This window comes from Lepidochelys kempii, chromosome 1 (assembly GCF_965140285.1).
Source record: "Lepidochelys kempii isolate rLepKem1 chromosome 1, rLepKem1.hap1, whole genome shotgun sequence".
In the NCBI taxonomy this organism is placed as follows: Eukaryota; Metazoa; Chordata; order Testudines; family Cheloniidae; genus Lepidochelys; species Lepidochelys kempii.
This window is the reverse complement of record NC_136380.1, coordinates 306,739,151-306,761,000: the sequence shown is the minus strand read 5'-3', so window position 1 is coordinate 306,761,000 and position 21,850 is coordinate 306,739,151. Positions and strand designations below refer to the sequence as shown.

Here is a 21,850-nt window from a genome sequence, read left to right as displayed (position 1 = left end):
ATGCACACATGGCCTCAGAGCTTGTTAGCTGTAATGATGTCAATCAAGATTTGTCTATAAAACTACTGAAAAAGATTTGTTATTTAGACTTGTCATTCTAAGAATTAAAAGGAAGGAAATGACACATAATGTAAAGAGCTTCTATCACTCCTACATTCATGTAATTGGAAGCCATTATCTAGAACATCTCACCATTATACACATCCTTTGGGCCAAATATTGCTCTCTGATGCACCAGCAGACATACAAGAGAAACTCCAATGATGCCAATAGAATCATTCCACATTCACACCCGTGTAACAGAAAGAAGAACATTACTCTTTTTCTTTCAACAGGGTAATGAGACTATTGCAACATCAGCAATAAACCTATTGCATTTGTTTGATCACAGCGCTACCGTGACCTTAGCCACAATACACCATAAAACAAACAATCAGTTTTACACAATCTGTTGGTAAAAATCCAGTCTAAAGTGAAATTAAGATAAAATGCTGATTATATGAATTAAACTCCCTTTGATGTAAATGGGAGATGCCCATGCAGATCACTGGTAGCATGCAATAATTTATTTCATATTGATAAGAATATCTTACAGCATTTAATTCCAAAGGACGTTGAAGAACTTTACTACTTTATAGACTAGATGTTAAAACCAGGGTCCTGATACATTTTGGGGGTTCAAGGCACCAACAGCCAATTGTGAAACTCCACAAGCTATGTATACTCTGCCTCCCCAGTATCTGTAGCATCTGTACCCTTGTAATCTTTACACGCAACAGCACAGAGAAGAAAATGTAGTTATTAGAATGATTCCTCAGTAATTTAGCAATCACCAGGATAGCTACCAACATTCAGAGTTTACTCAAAACAAGAACAAATCTTACCCCTAAATATAACAATATTCCATAAAACATAAATTTCCAGAAAAAGCACCGTCGAAGAGCGTTAATAAGTTTAGGTTTTTTCTTTGAAGTCGCCAGCTCCCTGTCCCATTGTCTGAAAAGGAACCAAAAAACAAGACCATTAAGTTGTGTGAGCAAATATGTGAGTCTACAGCTCTAACATAGTTCAATTCACTCAAGTATATCCAAGGAGATTTAGCTAAGGTGGCTGATGAAACAAAGCCTTGCAGAGACCCCAAAGATCTGACCCTCATTGACTTGTTAGCTCAACAAAAGTTCAAATCTAGTTCACCCACATATTTGGCAGATTTATATACACAGCCATACATCACCCTGCAGGGAGTTAATTCATTAAAAGGTCAGGTTGTATGTTTTAAAGAAACCTGCTGTACTTCTTAAGACCAATACACAAATAATAGGCAAATAAAAGTTTTGGAGCTCCTCCAGTTCCTAGCAAGAAGAAAACAAAGAGAAGCTATTCTAAAATGTGACTTTTTAAAAATGGACTGCATTGGTTTTTGTCAGCACTGAAGAGATTTTTAGATGGTAGCCTCCTAGTGTATAGTATATCTTCCGTCAGAAGCAAAGAGACAAGTTTACTATTTATACAAATTTATTTGATAATTGTAAATCAATACTTTTAATTTTGGCAAATAAAGATAACTTGCATTCAAATAGAAAGATTAAGGAATTGCACACTTCCTGTATAAATTGTACCTTGTATCAATATTTATTAAGCATCACCAGAGTGCTCAGTACAGTACCAAATGGCAAAGGACAGTGACTAGTGATTTTGGGTGCCCAATTAAAGACATCTTAAAGGGGTCTGATTTTCAGCAGGCAGATGCTCAGCACTGTTATTTTTGAAAATGGAGCCCCCTGAATTTTAATCTAAATGGACAGACTTAGCAATGCATAGCCAATCTGTCCTGGATGACAGCAAAAGATAAAATGGATCTTTAAAAAAAAAAAGTATGTGCAAGAGCTAGTAAATTAATTAGTCACAGATCAATGGAAGTTAGGAGCCTCCCTTAGAGAACCTGAACCTTAAAGCCCTACTTTAGCTTCTCATTTAGGACCCATTTCTGCAAGCATCCCACAGGTGAAACTGATTCCAGGGCCAGCACAAGGCCTATACACTACTTAAGGATTGTGTGGCTCTTATTTTGAGTGAGGCTTTTTGCAGGCCCTCTATATGTGGGTGAATTTCACTCAATGCACAAACTCCCATTTGACTCAATAGGGATTCCATGGGTGGAGGACCTCTAGCACAGGACACCTGGGTGTGTTAACACTGGTAGGCTTGGCATGAAGAGTACATTTTAAAAAGGAATTTCAACAAAGAGAAGGTGGTTGTCTTTTATGCTAACGGTGGGAAGGGATTTTCAAGGGTAAGTCAAAGCATGCAAGAGAGCATTAAAATGAGAATGGGAGAAGAATACAAAGAGCAGTAAGGCACTGTCAGAGTAAAGAAATGGGAGCAGAGATGTAGGCCCAGGTGAAGTAATGCAAAGGCCTTGCAAGAAAGAATGAGATTCCTGAACAGGATACAGGAAGTCAGTAGATTTTTAGCTGTGGTAGTGAGTGGAGGAGGGCAAGGTGGTAATCAGGAAGGCCAGGGCAGAGGAGGCTGCCTAAGAGAAATAAGGAAACAACCAGCATTTTAGCCCTGGAGACATAAAGGAAAGGATGGAATTTTTTTCAATGGTATAGAACAAAAAAACAATAAGATTTGGTGATGACCTGGATATGCTACGAGGAAGAAATTAGGGGTGTTGAACTGACACTGAGTTTGAAAGTCTGGTGACGGACACGAAGTGACCCATTTTTTGGAAGCTACTACATAGCTTCAAAATTTTCTGAACTGAGCCATATTCCATTTATTGTCTGAAATCTGACGAGAGCTTAAAAACATCTGAAAACTCTATTGTTCCAGTGTTTCTGGTGTTAAGTTTCAATAGATTAATTAAGTGAACTAAGCTGATAGATACCTCCACCATTTCTAGCTCACTCTTCCAGACCTAGTTACTGCCTTCCACATCATGAGATAATGCTAACAAAATACATACTTTGTCATACCTTTCCAATTTTTCAGAAAGATTATCTGCAGAATCCGCAGAAGGGATTTGATATATGTCTGACAGTTCCAGACGTTGTCTGTAACCCTTCTTCAAAATTGGTTTTGTCCATCTAAGCAGAAAGAGAATAATAATAACTATCAGTTTCCAAGGTTAATTCTGGAGTTGGTTTAGCTATTAAAGCACAATCCAGCATCGCATAGATAAGTCATCATACAACATATTATATAATAAACTATGAAACTATATTGTATTTACCAAGAATGATGTAGCTACTGAAAACATCTTGTACATATAGATAGATGACATTAACAAACAGATTCAGAGTTCTTACATTTGACCATTTGGGTCAAGATCTGCCAGGCTCTTTTACATACAAACTCTCATACTCAATAGGAGTTAACTGAGTAGAGGATTGGGCCCTTTGTGTTATATTTCCAATAATTTATAGTTATCCATTATCATGACTATTAAATCACAAATTAATATTACATTAGTGATAGACGCTATATTCATATAAGCAAGGAAATTCTACATTACAGCATTAATTTCATGCAGAGCAGCTTGCATTGCATGTTACACAAGACCTTTTGAAGGCCTCTAAGTATAATGGGTGTGCTGAAGATATTTTTCATCCCTAACTTCCATTTATTTTTGTCATTATAAAGTTAATACAGAACTTAAAGAGCACATTCTTAGTGCAATGGACAGGTTTAACATTAATGAGGCTGTATTACTAATGGAAGTTGCAATGCGAAATATCCATGCTTTCAGGGAATAACTTTGGGAAACAATTTTTGGACACAATCAGCTTGAGAATGATTTGGGAACTCATCTTACTGCATCAATGGCAGTTGCAACATTTCCATTGACTTCAAACAGAGCAGGAGGAGGCCCTTGCTGATCCATAGGGGAAATTCTCTATAAAACCTTGTCTGATCTATTCAGTATCTGAAATGCCTGCTACTCATTACATGTTCTAGAACACTATTCCCAAGAAATCCTGTTCATAATTTTATGTCGTCATCTATTAATAAGGTCATCTGAAGACACACAAGTAAAACAAAATACAATTAGCAAATTAATTTACGATTTACTAAAAGTGACGGTATATTTTACAGATACCCAAGGTTACATGCAAAATATGCTTGGCTATCATTGTTAACTATTATACATTTTCTCCAAAATAATTTCATAGCTAATGCAAAAGAAACAGATTGTGAATGATCACTGTGTATGTGTATAAATGTGTGTGTTGCATAGACAAACATATGACTTAGGAATGAGATAAAAATTGTCATCTAACAAATGTAGATTTCAAAATAGTTACCATCTAAGAGCAAAAGACCTGCATAATTTATTGCCGAGAAAAGACAGTCTGTAACTAAGGGTCAAACAAAACTTCAGGCAAAGAATAAGGGATGTTTTAAAGTGGTCACTTAGAGTTGCTTATTGGAGGTGAGTCTTAGTGTAGGTTTAACTGTGTGTTTGTGTACGTGTACATTATATTAAAAAAATGGACCAGATTCTCAGCTACACTAAGGCCCCATTACATTGGCAGCATAAAGGGGCCCTAAAGTGGGTGTAAATATAATACAGAGCAGTGTACAAGGGCCTTAGCAAAAATGAGAGCCAGGGTCATAATGCATGCGTGTATGTGACTGTATGAAAGAACATGTGTATACACGATCTAATCTGTCATTTTAAAAGGTAATTAATCATATGAAACATAAATCAATAATCCTAGCTATTCAGTACATAAAGCACTTGGGGAAATTAAATATTTCCCAAGTGGACATCTATATCTAGCTTAAACACCACAAAGAGAATGTGCTTTCAGTAATAAAGAGATTGTCTTTCATTGCTGCAACCACAGAAATGTACAGTTCCAGATAAATTGTTTGGTCTCAGCTCAGTCCTTAACTGCAGTTTACATGAAAAGGCAGACACTATTCATAGGTCACAGGAAAGCCAAATGTCAGACTCTGTTCTGAAGAGCCATAGGGAAAAGTATATGTGTTCGTGAACTTTTTGCTACTGGAGTCAGAGGTCGAGGACTTCAGAAATTGATATCTAATTCATTTTAATATCTTCTGTACTTAAAATAAATCATAATTTCATTAACTGATGAGCCTGTGTGGTCATTACAAATGATGAGTTAGATCATGAACAGGATGGTAGAAAGGAATAGACGCTGTTGATATTGTACATGGGTTATACAAACACTACTAATCCCTTGTCCTTCGGAAACAAAAACACTTACGCATTTGTTTCATAAAAGAAACTGTTGTACATTCAGAAAATCTGGCAATCATAAATGAATGTAAGTGAGGGTCCATTAAATAGCTACTGTAGCTAATGCAAGTAAGCTGAGAGAGCTCCTAAGAGACCCCTTAATGCCAAAAGTACTGTAAAAAGAAAAGGAGTACTTGTGGCACCTTAGAGACTAACCAATTTATTTGTACTGTACTAAAGCTCCACGCCTCGGATTGACTTTGATGAGTACCCTCAGGCTAAGGTCTTGTACAATGGGCTTGAAAACTGTAATAAGCAAACCCTACCTTACCTATCTTGAGACAAGGAGGAAAATGATTTACAGTTTCAAAGCCCGTATATATTGGGAAAACAATCTCCACTGCATTGTTTCTTTTCACACCTTTTCCTTTATTTGCATTTTTTATTGGAATTGAACTGGGCAGTTTGCCACAGACTGAAGAAACAAAATTGATTGTAGTTGGAGTGAGCAGAGTGACGGTTATAGAAAAATAGCATGATATAACATAGGTCTACTGTACCCATGAAAATGTGGCTTGAGTTGCTGATCAACTACAATTCTCCCTCATCCTTAATGGTGTGTATTTCACCCACCCAAATTAACTTGTAAGCACCTAGGACCTTCCTTAAAGACGAGTTTGATTCAACCCGTGGGCTTAAGTGGAATCCCCACCCATTGGAGCAGCTGCACCCAAGCTGGATTCACCTTATGAGCAGGCAAAGCAGTGCTACCATCACCTTCCTCCAGGGTCCCACTGTGGGGGGCGTCTCTCAACAGCAACCAAAATTGTATAAGACTCTGGTGGTGGAAGCAGCACAAGGACATGCTGGCTCAGGGCTGGTCCACATTTGAAATTTAGATCAACATAGCTGCATCACTCAGGGGTGTGAAAAATCCATACCACTGAACACTGTAGCTATATCGACCTAATCCCAGGTCGAGACGCAGCTTCTGTCAGTCTACTTACTGTTGCTTGGGGATGTGGTGTTCCTACAGGGGTTGAAAAGCCTCAGGCTGTCTCGACACTACAGCGTTATGCCACTTAGCTACAGAGCTGTAGCTATGCCGGTATAACCCCCATAGTGTAGCACCCTATGGCCTCGGTGCTTCTCCTGGGTGCTCTGGCCCTGCCCCCTCCCCAGCCAGCTCTGTCCAATTTCTGGGCTGTATCAACTCGTGTCAGGCTGCTGCGCATAGTGGTGTTAAGACACAGCTTGCAATGATGCTTGTCCCTTGAGGTGGGCTTTCAAAAACTCCTTCGGTTTTGCTGTCAGGAAGCAAATCCTGCTTGTATGTATTTTATAAAGCACTATGCACATCCATAAGTAACCCACAATAATAATAGTTTGGGGGGGCAGATTCACCAGGACACTCTGACTTTTTTGCACTGGTCTGGTGATGCTATGTGGCGATAAACCTAATTTAGCTAGCCAGTTAAGCTAGTTTTATAGATGGTTTGCAACGCCAAAGTAGCACAATGGAGCCAGAGTGGCCCTTAATTTGTGAGATACCAACAGCCCTTAATTTGTGAGTTACCAACATTAATTCCTAATTTCTGGTTCTCATTTCTGTTGTGAGTGAGAAATAATTTATGAAACAAAGAAAGCAAGGAGGAAGGGAAACAGATTGGCCTTAAAGCATTATACAGTATTAGCAAATGCCACCGGATTACTGGCTGGCATTTAATGAACTCTTTCACAGAGAAACCTGTCATGCTGTCAGAGTCTTGCAACTAACTAGGGATGTTATTATGGGCACATATACATGAAACCCAGCTGGAGACAAGTTTCAAGGGTGAACTGTAGGTAAGAAAAAAAGAAGGAAAACAAGTTCCACCTCTTTTATTGACAGCCTGGTAACAAAATACACACCATAAGGATACAAGACACAAGGATACCATGTATGTGACACATTGTTTTAACTTTGCTTTTGTTTGTTTTCTAACTAACCTTTTTCTTTAATATTCCCTCCCTTTAGCACTCTACAATGCATCTCTTATTGTAGCTATTTGCCCTTCTAGTTTGCTCAACCTTATTCCATATGAGAAAATTCAAACCTATTGGATGAACTTCTCTGCCCTGCTAGAGAGTACTACCTTGTCTCTATTAGCTGATGCTGTCTTCTCAACAGGGCCAAATCCTGGCCCTTCTTAAAGCTGCTTCCTACCTCTCGGAAGTCACAAGAAACCTCAATGTTGGTTTAACCAGCAATATGAGTTTTCCCCCAGCATAGAGGAACCCCTGGCATGGACAAAACATATCTGGCCCTCTCCCTCCCCCTGTCCTGATGTAGACATGCAGGTGTAGAAGCAGGCATGGTCAAAGAACTACTTTGCTCCAGCCAAATTGTGGAAACTCAGCTGCGGCCCCTGCTGCAAGGTGTGCAGAGAAGCTGCCCTGGGGGCAGACCTGGGGGCAGACCTGGGGGAATTCTGGCTTACTCTGACTCGATTTCAACAGGTGCTGTGTACACTACCACACACTTGGTCAGCTCTATTGACTGTTGCAAAGGAGATTCTGGCTCCGCTGTCATCCCTTTGAGATAGCTGGCAAAACTTTCAGTTGGGAGCTGACTGGACAGCTGAGACCAAGTAACCAACACACATTTCTGAACTCCCACATGCCAGCAACAGACCAGAGTGCATGGACAGGTTGGACTGACCCAAAGCAGAGAGGGGATTGCACTGGCATGGGGCAGAGAGTCTGCATGTGTTTAGCTATGCAAGGGGGTTGGAGGCAGGAGGAGATGTATGCTGTAAGAAGGGCAAGAGAATCTGCGTAACCCTTGCTAAAGATCCTTGACCTAGGGGCGTTCATGGCTTTCCCAGGGTTAGATAAAAGTGGTGTTCTATTGTTAAGTGTGGTGCTTATTCCGGGAGTTGACTCTGGTCTCCCTGGGAAGGAAGGCTGATGTTCATGAAGAGGCCTATGGCTGAGACCTGGGATCCTTTCCCCAACCCTGGGAGCTCCACTACCTGACATATGAAAGACTTTGTGCTTGAATCAACATGGCTGTTAGAGGGAAGTGCATATGTCACACTCACTTTACATCTGTGATGGCAGCTTCATTCCAGTGTGAAATTTAACCCTCAGGGGATGGCAGGCAGTGCATGGCCAGGAGAGGACAGCTTTAAAACATGGCTGGAAATCCATCAGAGCACAACTGATGGATTCAGTGCACCCACAGTGCAACAATTTGTCCCCAGCCAGCACCACCACTTCCTGGAAATGCATTGGGCAGTCTCAGGTCCCCCAGATGCATGGGGTTGCAGGTGTCTTGTTTTGTTTCATTCCTCCTTTCTGTGAGCTTTCCACCACAATGGGACCAATGCTCTGCATATTTCTCTGGCTGAATCAAACCTCTAACATTATTCTCCACTTACCATAATTTAAAAACATTCTATATGAAATCAGATGTTAGGATAGAAAATGCTTATACAATATGTTGCATTAATTTTGTATGGCTGTGATATATTTCTTTGCAGCTCTGAAGGGGCAGGATTTAAATATAAGAAAAAATTGAACAAATATTTTGAACATTATATTTATTGCTTCAAAGAGCTGGAGGTAAATGTGGATCTTATTAATCTGTATGCTTTCTTTGCAGGTCACTGAAACTGAAGAATTAAATTTCTCTCTTAATGAACATTTGTGTTTGCTGTCAAGTGTTATTTAACATGGAAAACATGTAGCTGCAATGTCATTGACTATGCCACTAACTGTGAATAGCACTGTCCGTAGAATAATCAGTGTTCTCTTGAAATCCCAGGGTCCCAATAGCTAATCTTAATGAGAATTACTCAATGGAAAATCTTTGACAAGATTTACATTTTTATTACCATTTTCAAAAATGTGACATTTATTCTGGCTATTGTCCAGGATTCCCCACTGAGTAATGTGATCTAGAAGTGGCTTTGGGGATCCTGCCTTTTTAGCAGAATTTTGATTTTTCCTTTGCATAGTGCTTTTTACAGCTAGTAAGATGGTCAATGCCACTTCAGGTTTTTGAGGTATTATAACTATGAAGCCCAGTCTATATGTGAAAACCAAAATAGGGCACATTCTAGGAACAAAGATACACATGTGGTGTGCCATATAAGGGTAAAAGATATTAAATGTATTAAAGTCTGTCATTATTTGATCTGGATAGGCAAATGTGAAGCTTGTCATAAGCAACAGAGATACATCCATTGAACTTTCAATTACAGAGTGGATCCATGAAATAACACGAGCCTATTAGTTGTAAACAGGGCTAGCAATAATATTTAGTTGCTAAAGCACGTAGCAATGGAAAAGCTGGCCCAAGAAAAGTCTCTTTTATTTTTAGATATTAATTAATTCTGCATCAATGAACTAACCTCACTTCACTCTGTCCTTTCACTAGGAAATATGTCTTGGACCCCTAAATAGCTGTCCCTTTAAAAACAAAACAAACTAACTATTTGTTTCAATGTTATTTTAAATAACATTGAAATAACATTAAAGTATTAGGTTAGTTTTCTAAAATTATTTGCAATAGTTCAGTAGTAAGATATCTTTAGATTTTAAAACTAACTTTCGAAAAATCTGTTGAGTTCTGCATAAGTCAGAAGATGAACAATAGCAATAAAATGACTAGAAATGTTGTATAGGTCAGTAAGGGCCAAATCTTGTTTCTATTATTTACAGAAATAGTCTCAATGACTTCAGTAGGAGGCCTCGTGTGACTAAGGTGAGCAAGATTTGATCCTGAATCTTTTATCTATCAGTACTGGAATCAGAATTAATTATCAGATCTACAATAATGGTCTTTCTACTGGTAGACTAAAATATCTGCTCAGTTTTCAACAATTAAGAAAGAGGACCTGGACAGCTAAGAGGTGAAACCAACAGCTTTGCAAATTTAGGACAACCACGAGTAGTGTGAAATCATTTGGCAAATGATTGCACAGTTTGCAAATACAATCACTTTGGTAGTCACAAGTTTGTTCATTATAGCCTGGCCATTACGTGTCTTGGCAGAGACCTCAAAATATCCATTCTTTCGAATATCCCCCAGCAAGAACATTTTGCCACTAAAACCATGAGTTTCCCTCGGTTTGACACAGTCATTGTCTATCTAAGCCTTTATGGGCACATTACGTACTGAGGTCCAGTGTAGTTTTCACATGCTATTCAAAAAGCTGTGGAATAAAAGCATTTCATCAGACAGAAAGTTTCCAAACCTATAGTTTATTCCAGCATCACTGACTTATTTGTGAACAGAACTAAATATCTTATTGAACAATTGACAGGGGGTTTACTGGGATTAATGAAGAAATAAACATCCACAGGTAAATTGACATCTTCTCAAGTTCTTCTCTCATGCAAGAGAAATTACTATTCCCATTGAAGTGAAAATATGTCAAACATTTAGGTATTCAAGGGAGTGAGCATTCCTATATGTATCTTTTGTATGGAACTTGGTTGTAATAGCTTGTTTCAGGCACATTCTGAATTAACTTTCCCACACATGAAGCATGATTTGGTGTTTGAAGTACTGGACTGGGACTCAGGAGGTCCGGATTCATTTCCCGCTCTACCACAGCCTACCTGTGTGATGTTGGGCAAATCACTTAATCTCTCTGTGCCTCAGTTACCCATCTGTAAAATGAGAATAATAATACTTCCTTTTCCCCACACCTTGCCTGTGTTGTCTATTTGCACTGTAAGCTCTTCAAGGTGGAGACTGTATCTTACTACGTCTTTGTACAGTGCCTAGCACAAGAGGTCCTTGATCTTTATTAGAGGCTACTATAATACAAATAATAAGATGGTTTTCATCATCAATTATTATTTATTAAAAAAAAACTTCAAGGATTCAACTGCATTGCCCTCCTTCCTAATAAAATAGAATAAGTGTAAAAAAATGGATAAGTTCTTAAATATTTAAAATATTTACTTTGGTTTAAATGTACATACCCATTACAAGTTTTTGTCCTATCACAGAGCCAAGAGCCTTTGGGCAGCTTTCAGAAAACTCACACACATGTTGATTTGAGCAGGTGTGTTTTGGATGGATGAAATGGCTATAGGAAGAGGTTCCATTAGTTGCTGTGGTGCAATTGGTTAGTACTTTTGGCTGTTAACTGGAAGATTGGTGTTTCAGACTTACCCAGGGATGGACTTTAAACATGTTAGCAGAGGGAGGATTGCACTGGGATTGAAATGACAGGATTTGTAATATGGAGATCAGACTACTAGTACAGGTTATGCCACGGATTTCCTCTTCTACACTGGAGTCAACTCTTGCACCCAAATTTTTAAAAGTGGACTCAAATTTTGAATGCCCATCCTCAAAACCTTAGGGACTGATTTTCAGAGATGCTCAACACTCACAACAGTCACTGACTTCAATCAGATTTCTGAGTGCTCAGCACCTTTGAAAGTCAGGCCTTATATGCCAAAAGTTGGACACCAAAAAACAGATGTGTCCAAAGCTAGTGGCCACTTCTGCAAATGTGGGAATTAATCTCTATATATCATTTACCTCAGCTCCAAAATAATGATACTTATTATGTTTATATAAATATAATATTGTCCAATTCCATGGGGATATGGTGACAACTAATGAACGTATGTAAAGTACTTTGAGATCCTTGGATGGAAGGTGCTGTCAATGTGCAAAGGGGGCATTTGCTTAACTTCACACACTAAGTAGTCCTCATGAAGACAATGGGACTACTTTGCCTAAGGCTACATCTACATTGAAAATTAAGATGTAATTCTGGTGCAAGTAGGCATGCCCATACTAGCTTTGATCTAACTGGCAGTGCAGGCTGGTCAACACAGCAGATGCCCATTTGCTAGCCTGCACCAGGTTTCACGCTGACACATCTTCATTGCTGCTGTTTCCCATGCTAGCTAAATTAAAGCTGGAATGGGTATGCTTACTTGCACTACAATTACACCTTAATTTGTGGTGTAGACATATCCTAAGTCTTTCCTGGATCAGGGTCTATTTGTTTGAGTCAAAGTCAGAAGGAACCACTGATGATCATCTAGTCTGACCTCCTGTATAACATCGGCCATAGAACTTCCCCAAAATAATCCCTAGAGCAGATTTTTTAGAAAAACATCCAGTCTTGATTTAGAAATTGTCAGTGCTGGAGAATCCACTATCACCCTTGCTAAGTTGTTCCAATGGTTAATTACTCTGAATGTTAAAAAATTACACCTTATTTACAGTCTGAATTTGTCTAGATGAAACGTTTCCAAAGCATGGACTAGTGTCTTGTCATGAGGGGTAGAAAGGAAGAAATGCATTCTGGACCTATGATAGAGACAGTAGCAGCACAATTATAACTTGTGTAAATCATAAACTCATAGGACTGGAAGGGACCATGAGAGGTCATTTAGTCCCGTCCCCTGCACTTATGGCAGGACTAAGTATTATCTAGACCATTCCTGACAGGTGTTTGTCTAACTTGCTCTTAAAAATCTCCAATAATAGAGATTCCACAACCTCCCTAGGCAATTTATTCCAGTGCTTAACCACACTGATAGTTAGGAATTTTTTCCTAATGTCCAGCCTAAACCTCCGTTGTTGCAATTTAAGCCCATTGCTTCTTGTCCTATCCTCAGAGGTTAAGAAGAACAATTTTTCTCCCTCTACCTCGTATCTTTTACATACTTCAAAACTGTTATCATGTCCCCCCTCAGTCTTCTCTTTTCAAGACTAAACATACCCAATTTTTTCAATCTTCCCTCATAGGTCATGTTCTCTAGACCTTTAATCATTTTTGTTGTTCTTCTCTGGACTCTCTCCAATTTGTCCACATCCTTCCTGAAATGTGACACCCAAAACTGGACACAATACTCCAGTTGAGGCCTAATCAGCGTGGAGAAGAGCAGAAGAATTACTTCTCATGTCTTGCTTACAATACTCCTGCTAATATATCCCAGAATGATGTTTACTTTTTCTGCAACACTGTTACCTCATATTTAGCTTGTGGTCCACTAAGACCCTCAACTCCCTTTCTCAAAAAGAAAAGGAGTACTTGTGTGTGGCACCTTAGAGACTAACAAATTGCATCTGATGAAGTGAGCTGTAGCTCACGAAAGCTTATGCTCTAATAAATTCGTTAGTCTCTAAGGTGCCACAAGTACTCCTTTTCTTTTTGTGAATACAGACTAACACGGCTGCTACTCTAAATCCCTTTCTGTAATACTCCTTCCTAGGCAGTCATTTCCCATTTTGTGTGTGTGCAACTGATTGTTCCTTCCTAAATGGAGAAATTTGCATTTGTCCTTATTGAATTTCATCCTATTACTTCACACCATTTCTCCAGTTTGTCCAGATCATTTTGAATTTTAATCCTATCCTACAAAGCACTTGCAACCCCTCTCAGCTTGGTACCATCTGCAAACTTTATAAGTGTACTCTCTATGCCATTATCTAAATCATTGATAAAGATATTGAACAGAACTGGACCCAGAACTGATCCCTGTGGGACCCCACTCATTATGCCCTTCCAGCATAATATGGAATGTTTTCCACATAAATTATTTTCCTAGTAAAAGTTGTTACTTATCTTGTTTACTTTTCATTTCTTCAGTATGAAAAAAATGTAATTTTCTAAACCAAAACCTGCTTATTTATTCACAGTTATAAATGTTTCAGAAAAATAGCTAATTTTTAAATTATGAACTTTTATAGTCTATACTGACCAAACCTCTCCCTCTCTCTTTCTCTTTTTGCAAGCCTGGATCATTTTCTTGAATAGTCATACAAAAAGAGGTTATTCCCTTGTTAAGAGTCCATATGTGACACTGCTCCTTTATAAAACTTGTTATTGTCTGAACTTTTTTTAGGGCAGGGATTGGAAACATTTTTAAGGAAAATGTACAAATACAGTAGTGAATTGTATCTATCTTAACTACATTAGTTACAAACTAAGATTCAAATTCCACACTTAGCTATGCTCACATAACTCCCAAACAGGACACATGCATCTAAGCAAAGAATCTGGCCATAGGTTTGTAAAAAGTAATCTATTATTTAACATTTCATATGCTGTCATCAGATAGCTGGGAACTACTATGATGAATGATATGTTTATCACTGAGAATCTCCTGGTGGATATCTTCTCTGCAAATTTTGCCACAATTTCAAATGGCCCTATAGTGAGTGACCTTCAGTCTATTACATTACATCCAGATTGGCATTTAACAAATACACAGCTATGAAAGAAGCAGAACCCAGTAGACACTGTTTTAAGTGAAGATTTCTTAAACTACATGAAGATAGATTATGGGACAATATTAAATAATTGTTGTTAGTAGGAAAAGTAACTTTTTCTTCTAAATCACTTTATAACAAAGGAAGGATTGAATCCCTGATTTTATTTCAGTTGCTCTGTTCATGCTACACTAGAACATTAGCACTTGAAAGCACCACACCTGGTCCATGGGATAGCACTTAAGCCGCATGCTTAAAGTTAAGCACATTCTTAAGTGCTTTCTAAATGAGGCTGCTTTCTTGAACTGGGGCTGCTCTTGTTATGCAGATACAATTACATACCAAAATGAAATTCTACAGTTTTAGAAAAACTCAACCAAATCCAACTTTTTATCACTTTATGGGATGAACCAGTTTTTTGAGTCTACAAGTGTCTACCTAATGCGATACAAGAATATTGTTCTGGTTTTGTAAAGTTCATCACACATAGTATTTCTTAAATTTTGTTCACTTCTTATAACTTGACAGTTTAACTTGTTACTCCCAAAAAGCATGTTAAAAGAGGCATAGTTATCCTAAAATCTAGTCATTTTAAAACCTAAAAGTTGTCTGAGGTACTACACCTGCCAGAGTTCCCCTTCTATTCATAATCACATTTTCGATTTTATAAACGGATTTTCTCACCCCTATTGCTGCATGTAGGACTCACACAAACAACCAGGGAAACTAGCCAGCTGCGTGAAATTGGGTGTACCCAGTATGCTCTCAGATGCCCAAAATTGGGGAAATATAGAGAAGGATTTTTGTCTTTCTAATCTCTCTCTAGTATAATATCAGGCGTTGCTTGTAACAGCTCCAGGTTAAAGGTTTTCAAATTTGTGATTTCTATGTTGTCCCACTGTGTGTGGTGGGGGAAAGGGACGAAAGAGGATCCCTTGTACACACAAAAAGAAGAAAAAAGGGACCAGGAACTTTCACCCCCATAGGACACGTCTCAGTCTGAAGAGAGACGGTGTCTATTGAAGTGAGCTGTAGCTCACGAAAGCTCATGCTCAAATAAACTGGTTAGTCTCTAAGGTGCCACAAGTCCTCCTTTTCTTTTTGCGAATACAGACTAACACAGCTGTTACTCTGAAAGGTGTCTATTAAGGTGTCCCTAATATCACTTTTTAAAAAAACCTGCTTGCAAAGCAAATTTCCCCCGAAGTTCTCACACCTTGGAGTGAAGTCTACAACAGCCAGGCTCGGAAGTAGAGCAATTTACCAAAGGTTGCGCAGATAATCTACTATAAAGTAATTTACCCAGTATGGGTGTGATCATTCATGACACTAAGAGGTTTCAGCCGCCCCGCGTGTTCAAAACGCTGGCACAAGGTGGCAGGGAAGACCACGGCGCGCAGATCCTCCTGGAATAAACCGGGCGAGCGCAGCCCGCTTTGCAAAACATTTCGGGGCTAATGGGTGTAAGGCAACGTGCCCGGACAAGACGAGCGCTGAGGGTCCCGGGCTCCAGGCAGGGGCAGCCCTGCGCTCGCGCCCAGTCACTTCCCGCTGCCCGTCCCCCGGGGCCCTCCAAGGCGCGCGACTGACACAGCCAGGAGGCTGAAGGTGCAGAGCCCCGGGGAACCCAGCCGAGCCACACCTCGCATGCCGCCGCCCGCTGCAGGGTCCTTCCCCGCGCCCCAGCCCCGGCTCTTACCTGAAGAAAAGTTTGGAGAAGATGTTGGCCTTCTCCAGCGGGGACTGCTGCATGGTGCCCGGGCTGCCTGCCGGGCGGCGCTAGGCGCAGGGAGCTGCAGCGGCGCGAGCTAATCGCTAAGCTCTCCCGCGGCCGCTCCGCTCCTGCGGCTCCCCCACCTTATGTACCCTGCCCGCGCTGATGTCATTGCCTCCCTCCTTCCCCTGCCCCTCTCCCCGCCTCTGCTGTGCCCACGGGGCCTGCCCTCCTACCCCGTCCCCCGCGCCCCGCTGGCCTCGCCCCTCGGGAGCAGTCCCCGCGGATCCGGCACCAAAGGAATCTGCTGATGCGGGAGACACCCGCCTGGTTCTGCCACCCAGCCGGCTGCTGGGACCCCCGACCCCGAGTTCTCAGGGCAACGCGAGGAGCCCCGCAACCCCCCCAGGGTGCCGTCTCGCTGCGTCTCGGGCTTTGGGGGAGGAATGGCGACGCCTCTCGGACCTACTCGCCCCACACTTGTGCTTCGGGCTGTATCAAGCAGGGTGGGCTCCAGAGCCCCTTGGGGTCGGTCTCTTCCAGGTAACCCCCCACCCCTAGCAGTTTGCTAAGAGCCCCCGCTCCTTAGCTCCAAACTTATTCTTCCTTCTGCTGGGAAAGTTCCCCCCCCCCCCCCCCAGTCCTCGCCCTTAGCGCTTTCTGGATTGTGCCCCGGGGTCTTATTCCCTGCCCCCTGGGTTGCAGTCTTTGCCTGGTACTGCGTAACACTGCTCACTCCAGAGCTGTGATCCCAGGTATTACTACACCCCATCCCCACCCCTAGCCGTGCTGCGAACTCAAATGCCAAGCACAACACATCACCGCCCGAAAAGAACTGGCAGGGGTTCACCGGGACACCTGCTATCGAGCCAGTTTCAGTCTCAGTCAGCAAATCCTCTTGAACAGTGTATGGAGAGAAACGGAGACTCCCACTTTAAAATGCAAGACTTGGCCTGTAAAGCTGGTTTCCTCAGAAGAAAAGGTAAACTCGGGTATCTCGAGGAAATCCGGCGCTCTTGCCTCAGCCTTTATAAAGTGCTCAGTACACCTTGTGTTAAATCCTGGAACGCTATTGTGAAAAGTGTTAAGCACACATTGATAATGGAATGGAGCAGATTAAGAGCAAAGTAGGCTTTTTAAGCTGAGATTTTTTTTATCATCTCCAGGTCTTTGGCAAATTTGTTTACTGTGAAACTACCTGATTCATTTCTGTTTGATATGAATGCAAATGTGAATACTTACTAATAAGGATACTGTCATGGGGTGTGCAGACCCCAGGCTGTCTTGGTCAGTAAAGGGTTACTAGGATTGGGAAACTGCCTGCCTGCTCAGCTGGGGCTGATCAGGGGACTCAAACAGCTGCAGAGATAAAAGGATGTAGAACAGAAGGGTGGGATGGCACCTAAAGAAGCTGAAGGGCTATGGTGAGCCGGAGCCTTCAGCAACAGGCTGGTGAGATACTGCTGAGGAAAATGGACCCTCTGGAGGCTGGGACCAAAGGGGTAACTGAGGAACATCTTGAAGGACAGGCATGCTAGGTAGGCAAGGGGAGCATGAAAGGGTTGGGAGAGCTTGATGCTGACCACTTTGTTATAAGAACGGCTATACTGGGTCAGACCAAAGGTCTCTCTAGCCCAGTAATCTGTCTTCCAACAGTGACTGATGCTGGATACTTCAGAGGGAATGAACGGAACTTGGCAATTACTGAGTGATCCATCCCTTGCCTTCTAATCCTAGATTCCAACAGTCAGAGGCTTAGGGAAGTGCAGAGTATGGGCTTGCATTCCTGACCATCTTGGCTAATAGCCATTGATGTCTGTCCATGAACTTATCTTGTGCAGGGTTTCTGGTCTGGAACCCAGGAGAGTGGGTGAGCCTGGATTCCCTACCAAGCCCAGTATGGTTATTTATCAAGGCCTTCAAAAAGTGAGCCATACTCAAAGAAGCCAGAGGCTGTGTCCCCCTCACCTAGGGTCACTAGCCTTCTGAAATATTGGACTTTTTAATACCCCCCTCCCCCAAAAGGGAAGGGGCTATCAGTAGCCTGGCCAGAGGGCTGAGGTTGTAACAAAGAATCAGTGAGTGGGCTGGAAGGTGGGCAGCCCTTCAAAGAAGAAGGGAAAATGAGGCAGAGTTGCTGTGTTACCTGGTCTAGCTATGAGGGATACTGAAGAGTCATATTTAAATTAAAAATGCATCTGCTGCATATTTCTTCTGTTTTCTTACAGGGCATGGTTGTCTAAACTCATGAATGTAAGAAATGAAGCTGTTTCCTTATTGTGAAACTTCCCCAGGACAATCATTCCGGCTCAGTCAAGGTGGGATGTCCTACATTTCATAACGTTGCATCAACACACTATTATTTATAAAGCACCATTAATGTGCATTGTGTATTACAAACAAGATACCTGATTCCTGTCCCCAAACAGGTTAAAATCTAAGCATAGCCAAAGTGCCAACAAACATAGAACTAACATTAGGAAGAACACTGATCACAGCATAAGAACATATGGTTATTTTGTTTAGTTATGAATTCAATGTGATTGATCCTGATTTGGTTTGTTTAATACTCTGGTTTTGCTGTTTAGACACTCCATTTGTTGATTTTGATTTTTGTATTTACAGCATTAGATATGGGAGGGGGGATCTGTCTTTCAGCAAGTGCATGGTTGCTCCTCACAGTACATTGTCTAGTACTTTATCCAGACTAGTTGCATCTCCAGCACTGTGCCTTTCTCTTCTTGTAGGTCGTGCTACCATTTAACTAGCTGTCACTCCTAGGAAGCTTTTACTAATATTTTTAATCAATTTTATATCGTTATTTCTAGTTATGCCCAGGTGTACTTCCATAAATAATTCCTCTTCATCTTGGAGGTGTTTCCTCACAGTATATGTAGTTGGTTAATGTCTTCTCTTCTGGAGTGTCTAAACGAGGCTTTTTTTGTCTCAGATTTCCCACTGATCCTACCACAGTGATCGCGATAATGGGAGTGCCCGTATAGACAGGACTCCAGACAGCTGTCCGTGTCTTAAGCACTAGGTCATCTCATCCTACTCGGATTAGGTCTAGATGATGCCATGCTTAAAACATGAATGGCTGCTGAAGCATTGTCTACACTAGTACTCCCACTGTTGCGATCACCAGTGGAGCTGAACTGGTGGTAGCAACAGTGGGAATCTTGAGGCAAAAAAGACTGATAGAGATGTCCCTCTTAATCATTGTTTAGAGCTAAATTTGCGAAAAGTCTAAAGTCTTTCCTTATAAGTCAAGCTCTCTAGCTCCTTAACTATTTTGTTTATTCTTCTCTGTACTTGTCAATAACTCTCGGATTCTGAGGTGTCCAGGTGTAACGTCATCAGAGCCACAGGGACTTGATAACTCTGCATACAGAACCCAAAATTGCATAGGCCTTTTTTCCCTTATCAGATTGCAAACTCTAATCTAACTTGTCCACTATCACCCCAAAATATTTTTTCTGCATTGCTGCTTTCTCCCTTCCAATGAATATCTATATTTCAGATGACTTTCACTTTGAAAGACTTGCAAGGTAGTATACTGAGGAATCTTATTTTGTCACTTTAGAACTGTCCATATTCCTAACCTTCTCTAATGGGGTTGATGCTGCTCTAGTTGAAATACTTGAGAAACTTGTCCGTAACACTAGTCTGAGCATGAGTTGGTCTTAGGTGTGGGAACCACAAAGATTCTTAGATGCCTAAGTCCCAGTTTTGGCTCCACTGTGATCCCCAGAACTCCTGCTGAATGCAGAAAGGTGCCCTAAACACTGAATTAGTCATTTCTCTCTAGCACAATGATTTATTCACAGTGGAACAGCTTGAGCAGAAGATACTAAGGGAGTCCCAATTCAGAATATCCCATAACTAATTAGTTAAAGCACCGGCCTAACATTTGAACAGGTGTCTCCCACCTCCTCTTCCCCCCCCCCAGGAAGAAGGTGGGGGCAATGAACCCTGGGTATCCCACATCCTAGGTGAATGCTCTAACTACTGGGATGAAGATATAAGGTGTTCTGTGTGAAGTATCGCAGGGGCCTAACTCATTCCTGCAAGAAACACCTTGGGCACCTAAGCTGTCTGACTCCAGGTGGTATGTTCTTGTTTGTGCATTGCGAAGAAGATCTAGGTGCCACCCTGCAACCTGGACTTATGTGCCTATCTTAGGACGGGGAGGGAGGAGTGCGTAGTGTGGCTTAGTGCACATCCTTCTCCTCAGCATTTCCCATTGGCTAGTTTAGGAAGCCCCCTGCCTAGCATGCTGTCATTTGTGGATCACATTCTTAGGCATCTCTCTCCCCATTTGTCGTTTAGGGAGCCTAGATTCCTAACTTAGCTTTGTGGATTAGTGTTTTTCCTGTGGGTGGTGGGTTTTTGTTTTTGTTGTAACCTGCTAGGTGCCTAAAAATTAAGTGTTGTGGCACTCAGAGTTGCAACTCTTAAGTCTCTTTGTGGATCCCACCCTAGTTCTCTTTGGGTTATTTCTGTTCTCTCTGGTTACACCCCCTTCCAGTTTAATATCTGTGGATTTCACTGACATGCTTTTTATTTACTTCCATTTTTAGAAATGACCTAAAAGTCCCAATCTGACACCAGCAATTTTATCCACTAATTTTATGCACTTCCAGTGGTTTTGCTACATTTTGCTCAAAAAACTTAGGAAAAGATAAAGTCCCTGATCCAAAGATCTTATCTTGGGGGGGCCTTATCCAGCAAAGATTTAATATAATGCAACAGACCAGCTACAAATGGAACTTAGAGGCAAAATAGCACATCTGTATGATATGGGGACCTCTCCACGGGGCAGAAGCTGCTCTAAGAAGACAGCTGAGGAGTCCCCCAAACTGAGGGCTGGAGTACAGCTAGCATTTCCAGCTCTATTACTCCTTCCCCCGCCCCGCCCCACAGTTCCTATGACCCTGAAGTCAATGGAGCTGTGCCACTTAAACTAGGACTGAATATGGCCCAGTGTGTTCTGTTACATGCTTGTGGTTTTAACCATAAAAGTAAACTAATAGCTTTTGCAACTAGGATATAACATTCACCATTGAATTAAACCCTAAGTCACCACGGAAAACAGGGTAGACACTGGTTTTATTACAAGGATAAATTCTACATTCTGCTCTGCTTCTAAAGAAGCTTTCAAGGAAAAAGAAAACAAAAATATGTTCATTTGCCAAGTATTCAGAAGGTGATGGGCTGACAGCTTCAAGCCCTGGTCTACACTAGGAGTTGAGGTTGAATTTAGCAGCGTTAAATCGATTTAACCCTGCACCCATCCACACGATGAAGCCCTTTTTTTCGACTTAAAGGGCTCTTAAAATTGATTTCCTTACTCCACCCCCGATAAGGGGATTAGCGCTGAAATCGGCCTTCTTGGGTCAAATTTGGGGTACTGTGGACACAATTAGATGGTATTGGTCTCTGGGAGCTATCCCAGAGTGCTCCATTGTGACTGCTCTGGACAGCACTCTCAACTCAGATGCATTGGCCAGATAGACAAGAAAAGGCCCGCAAACTTTTGAATTACAATTTCCTGTTTGGCCAGCGTGGCAAGCTGCAGGTGACCATGCAGAGCTCATCAGCAGAGGTGACCATGCAGAGCTCATCAGCAGAGGTGACCATGATGGAGTCCCAGAACTGCAAAAGAGCGCCAGCATGGACCGAA

At 41.3% G+C, this 21,850-nt stretch overlaps 1 protein-coding gene across 1 annotated transcript in view; it reads right to left on the bottom strand.

The window, feature by feature from the left end:
- Positions 1–16,275, bottom strand: part of CFTR (CF transmembrane conductance regulator) — a 144,553-nt gene extending 128,278 nt beyond the window's left edge. The window contains exons 1-3 of the mRNA XM_073328163.2: positions 16,153–16,275; positions 2,982–3,092; positions 885–996 (exon numbers count right to left, since the gene is read on the bottom strand). Coding sequence (XP_073184264.1) covers positions 885–996; positions 2,982–3,092; positions 16,153–16,205 — 276 coding nt within the window. The 5' untranslated portion in view covers positions 16,206–16,275. The remainder of the gene's footprint in view (positions 1–884; positions 997–2,981; positions 3,093–16,152) is intronic.
- Positions 16,276–21,850: the final 5,575 nt, after the last annotated feature.